Source organism: Vidua chalybeata, chromosome 8 (genome assembly GCF_026979565.1).
Source record: "Vidua chalybeata isolate OUT-0048 chromosome 8, bVidCha1 merged haplotype, whole genome shotgun sequence".
NCBI lineage: Eukaryota > Metazoa > Chordata > Aves > Passeriformes > Viduidae > Vidua > Vidua chalybeata.
Window position 1 is genome coordinate 13965979 of NC_071537.1, and position 6000 is coordinate 13971978.

General features: G+C 39.3%; 1 protein-coding gene across 1 annotated transcript in view; it reads left to right on the forward strand.

The window, feature by feature from the left end:
• Positions 1 to 2930, forward strand: part of LCOR (ligand dependent nuclear receptor corepressor) — a 57077-nt gene extending 54147 nt beyond the window's left edge. The window contains exon 7 of the mRNA XM_053949001.1: positions 1640 to 2930. Within this exon, the coding sequence (XP_053804976.1) occupies positions 1640 to 2609 (970 nt within the window). The 3' untranslated portion in view covers positions 2610 to 2930. The remainder of the gene's footprint in view (positions 1 to 1639) is intronic.
• Positions 2931 to 6000: the final 3070 nt, after the last annotated feature.

Sequence of the window (6000 nt, forward strand, 5' to 3'; positions counted from 1 at the left end):
CTGAACAGGTTATTTCCATCTTTATTTTCCTAGGAAGGCAGCAGAAGCCACTGAGGCTCTGTACTGTTTATTCCCGTGTTTGTGAACCAAGTGAGGGCCAAAGTCCAACACACAGGGATGGCAGGGCTAGCATCTGGCACTGTCCTGCTCGGTCCTGTGGGTCCAGAGAGGATGTGGCATACTGGCACCTGTGGTTACTCATCCAGGTGTGTGGCATATGAGGCTGGCTGCAGTTTGTTTAGCATCACTAAGTCGGATGTAACCCTCTGTTAACTGCCAGTATGACCTTTAGGTGTTAGAATCACTGGTGCACACTGTGATGCTGATACATGCTGTAGAAGGGGTGGAGAATGCACATTGTCTGAGAGGGTTCTCTGGAACTGCAAACTTTGATCCATTTCTCTGGATTTTGTTCTGAATCCTTGTTGACTTTGTTGTGCACATCCTATGACTTGTTGCATCCTGGAGAGAAGTGAACAGCATGTGTTTCAAGCACTGTGTATGTTACATGCCAGGTTCTTGCAGTGGATGTCTTTTCTCTAAAGACTCTTTTTAATCCTAGTGTGATGTTAAAAATAATAATGTAGCTTTTCAGTACTATGTATCCTATCCTTAAGTAATGCTGACTTAGCCAGAGGACTTGACGCCAGTATAATGTCCCAGAGCATTAAATAGATTCTCTTTGTTAATTTGTATGCTGAACATGGAGGAATTTGGAGGTGGATTTTGAAACCAATGTGACTTAATAACTACATGGGGCTAAGCAATCGAAGCATTAAAATAGATGTGATTCTCTGCAGCAGTAGTACTTAATTTCATAGAAAGAACACTTGTGATGAAAGGGAAATGGTAAAAATACATACTGCCTTTTTTTTGGTTTTTTTTTGTTAACCCTTGATCTGGATGACAGTTGGTGCTTAGATCTTCCTGTTCCTAGGCATGCTTTATATCAAATGAGATTCAGGGCTCTGTATATATGCAATTAGTTGTTAAGAGAGCAGTTGGTAAGTCTAGCGTAAGTGTTTTTCTTTGTGATCCGCAGTATCCCAGCTTTCATATTTGGTGCTTAATGAAAGTCAGGCAAATACCTCTGAGGCCTGCTAAGCTTTTTCTTTTATCCTGAGCAGCAATTCTTCAATATGATGTAAGAAACACTATCCAGGGTTTCCACCTGTGTGTAGATACTGCAGGTGGCAGTCATATTTACATGTTGAATATGTTGCACTTTGGCTTACTCTTTTATTACTGTGCTTGTTTAGTGGTAACGTCACACCAGTAACACAGTTGTGTGTAGATCTATGGCGATTGATTACTACTTTGTAATTAAGGTGCTATTTTCAGACGCTTGCGCGAAGTCTTTTCTACTCCGAGAATTTGTGAACCCAACCAGAGACCAGCCAACAGGTTTCATTTTTCTTTGCCCAAAAAGCTTCTCTTTTTTTGCGAACAAGTTTTAAAACTGACTGATGCTGAGACTTAAAAAAAAAAATTAAAGTAATAAAAAAATTTTATAGAAAAATAAATAACACAAAAAGTGATGTTACCCAAGCAAGGCCTTCTAATAAAGGAGTGGCCCCCTCACCCATCCCTCCCTACCTGTGCAAGTCCTGCTCACATCAGTTTCCTTCCATCCAATTAGGCGACCTGGGAGACCCAGCCAGCACCATCCGGAGGGACTACAGAGTGGTGATGGGGTACCTCCAAGAAGCTTGCAGGATGGAACCAGGGAAGGTTATGGCCACTCCACATCTCTTAAAGTACCGCTGGCTCGATCACTCCAGATTAGTGAAGAACTGCTGAGCAGAAACCAGTTTTCTACGGCTGCCAGCCATGGGCCATCTGGACTACAGAATCATGGACAGCACTTAATATTATCCAGGGAGGCTTCTTGGGCAAAACCACACTACGAATTCAATTTCAGCCGCATGAAATTCAGGGGAAATGGTGCACTCAGCAACATCAGTGACCTTCCTTTTCTTACAGAAAACTCTGCCTTTCAAAAAATGGCACTTCACACTAAACAGGATGGGAAAAAGGACGTGAGCCATTCATCTCCTGTGGATTTAAAGATACCACAAGTTCGAGGCATGGACCTTTCATGGGAGTCCCGCACTGGTGACCAGTACAGCTATAGCTCTTTGGTAATGGGTTCACAAACGGAGAGCGCGCTTAGCAAAAAGTTAAGGGCTATCCTTCCAAAACAAAATAGGAGAAGTTTGCTGGATGCTGGACCAGATTCCTGGGGCTCAGATGCTGAGCAGTCTACCTCTGGACAGCCATATCCCACCTCAGATCAAGAGGGAGATCCTGGCTCCAAGCAACCTAGGAAGAAAAGAGGGAGATACAGACAGTACAACAGCGAGATACTGGAGGAAGCAATCTCTGTGGTTATGAGCGGGAAAATGAGTGTTTCCAAAGCTCAGAGTATTTATGGGATCCCCCACAGTACACTGGAGTACAAAGTTAAAGAGAGGCTGGGCACTTTGAAAAACCCTCCAAAGAAAAAAATGAAATTAATGAGGTCGGAGGGGCAGGATGTTTCAGTAAAGATTGAATTAGATCCCCAGGGAGAAGCAGCACAAAGTGCAAATGAATTGAAGGATGAATAGGGATGTTGTAGAGTGCCAATTACTTTGCAAACTGGGTGAGCACTACTGCATAGTTCAACCATCACTGAGCGCACCTGAGTCTCCTGTTTACTGCAATGCTCTTTCCTTTGCAGTTTAGCATAGACTTATGTGAACACAGGTGAAAGATGTGCTCTGAATGTCACATTTGTAAATTTTTCTGGCCTAGTATGGCACAGTTTCCCTCCTTCACCTGCCCACTGCCCTCTTTCTTTCTTTGTTCCTTTTTTTTTCTTTTGCCTTTTGCATGTTTCTCTGTAATAGAGAATTGAGTTACCTCACAAAGAATGCAGATCTGTAGAAGTGGACATCTTGCCTGTAGAGCCTGCCTGAACTTCTGATGTTGGATTTTTCATATCTGCCTTTATAGAAATAAGTCCACTTTGTTAAACTGACACTTTCCTAAAACCAGGCAATTTTCAAATGAAAATCAGACTGTCATTCTTCAAAAATGTTTCAGAAATCTTTTTTCCCCTTCTTATTTTTTGATGATCCAGTTGATTGAAAGGTTTGAGCTAAATCAAATTATTTAGGAATGGTACCTCTCTTGAACTCAGATTTGTCAACTAGGTAGATAATCAATTGGGTCTAATTAGGCTCTCCACTGTTTTCTTTCTAAATTAACTGTACTTACCATTTGCTGTCTGCTTAGTGCTCACCCGGAGGGGAGGGGAGGGGAGGGAAAACTTACATACACTACCTTCAGAAAATGTCAGTTAATTATTTATAACACTACCTTCGCTGTAATTTTACTTGGTGTTTTTGAAGGGTGATATTTAGACTCACCTGCTTGAGGATGTAGCCTTATCTCATGGAAGACAAGCTTCTCACAGTCAGGAGCAGTCAGGGTACACTAAATGATGTATTAGGGTATGCCTCATTATACCAGAACTATGGTTCTTTTTGACCTTTACACTTTTTACAGACTTGGTTCTGAGTTTTCTGAACCTATGTGGTCCCAACAGCTAGTTTAAATGACTCTAATCCAGGGATGGGGGATTTGTGTAACAAACTACTGTGATACTGGGAAAAAAAAGAAAAAAAAGAAAAAAAAATAGCCCACAAAACGGTGATCTCAAACGTTACAACCTCAGTAGTCTGCCCAAATATCCACATTAGTGAAGGAGCTTGTTAATGTTCAGGGAAGAAGTAAAACACTGGTAGCCTGATCTAATTCAGGCTCTGCATCATATCTATCTGTAATACTGTCAGGGTCGAACACTCAATGAATGGGTGTTTCCTTTTTAAATATTACAGTTGCCAGTAGCAGGAATTTATTTAAATCCTGCTTTTTTGTTGTTGTTTTTATTTAATCTATTTTGATAGTGGTTTAGCACATGCTAGAATAAGCATTTAAACACCATAAAAAAAGCACTCCGTAAACCACAAATCTGGGGTTTTTTTTCAGTATGGTGATATCTTTATGCTTCTGTGGAGATCCAGGATACGTTTTGTACTGAACTTTTATCTTTGATACTTTCTGCGGGAGTGGTCAGTAACTAAGTGGAACTTATTGGACTTACCACAACATGACCAAATCGTAACTGCTGGTTCTTCAGGTAGAAGCAATTTGGTCTTAATCTGTGCAAAAGGTAGATAGAATTACCATTTTTTCCCCCATTTGCACAACCAAAAGAAGCATTGGAGTTTTTGTGTGAGAGCATTAAGTGATGTCAGTGAAAGTGGTTTCTTAAAGTTCATGGGGAGCCCTAGGGATGCTGAATGATTTCTGGAACAATTGATTCTGTTAGCCTCTCCCCCTCCCCAGCAACTTCATATTTTCAAAGGTTAGGCACACCATTGCTGTTGTTTTAAATATGCACTGCTCATTCTTGAAATGGACTGGGCATTTGGCCCCAAGTATACTTTATTTTTGTTTACTTAATATATTTTAGTCCTCAAAAATCCTGGTTCCTTGTAGCTTTCTAGTTGTCATCTTGGCATTTAAAGCAGTTTAAGCTCAGTAGCAGTATATAAACTCTGCAATACGTTCCAGTTTAGCTGGTGATTGCAATAAAGGCGCAGATTAAGGTGTGGTTTCATCTGCTGTTGGAGTTATGGTAGAAAGTTTGTTGAAAGTTAAAAAAAGAAAAAGTAACACAGTTTTACTCTTGAGAGAGGTTTAACCTTTTGCAGTTGTCCTGATTTAAGAAACATGAGTTAAGTTTTATAAAACTTGTCACTGTAGTGTACGTGGAGTGCTCATTTTACTAACCTAAATATTTTGTATGTGTATGTTTAAGTGGGTGACAATCGTGCAGCAGAAGAATGGTGTGCCTACCCTTTAATGCTGCAGTTTTAAAAGAGAATTTGTCTTGTCATTTCAGACTGTAGGCTAAGAATTGTAAATAGATAGTGAGAAGTTGAGTACTCTTTATTTGCTTTGGTTAGGAAGTGGATTAAAAAAAAAAAAAAACCAACAACAAACCAAACACGTAACTTTCTCAGTTTAAATGTCCTGAGACCTGAAGATTGTAATACTCATAACTGCAAAGCTTTTAAACACAACACTTGATCTGTGATAACTTAATATTCAGGTAATCTTTCTTTTTCGAGAAGCTTTTGAACAACCATATTTCCTCCAAAGGTCTCTGTTTAAAACGGAAAAAAAAGAAAAAGTGTAGATTATTTTTTAAGCACTAATTGCATTACATTGGTAACTGCAATATGAAATAGCCATTATTGTTTTGTGAAGCATGGTTGAGATTAGTTAGTGGTCCCTTTTTAAAATTTCATGAGCCTCTCAAAAAATAAAAACAAATTTAAAAAAAAGCTGCTGAATATTCAAAAGATATATATTTTACCTTATTGTAGGTTTTGTAAATTTAGTCTGTAATATTCAGGTGCACCTTTTAATGTTACTTTTTTGTTTCAAAGTCCCATCTAACATATTTTCTCTGAAGTGATTCATCACTTAAGACTAGTATCACTCTGAGTGCTGCAGTGATCACTAATATTTTGTTTCATTTTTCACTACATATATTTTGCAGGCGCTTTCAGTGTAGCTAACTAGTAGTATTTGGGATCATTTTAAATATATGATTGGAATTAATGTTTGTCCATTAGCATGCTTAATTTTCTGCTGACCAGCAGTTTGCATGGCCAAAATCCCTGGTTGACCATATTTTGGTGTGGGAAGGTGTGGTTCACTGCGGTCTTTGTAACAAAAGCCTTGTTTCTCATCTTATTTCTGGTAAGTGGATGCTTATGTTACTTGGATCACTTGGACAGGAGAAAGATTTTTAAAGCTTTCTCCTGCTGCTCTTGTGAGATCGCATTAATGTGTAACATAAGGCAAACTGCAACCCTGTAAAAATCGAGACGTTGTTAGGAGGAGACCTTTCGGGTATTTTTTGTCACTAGTTTTCTCTTA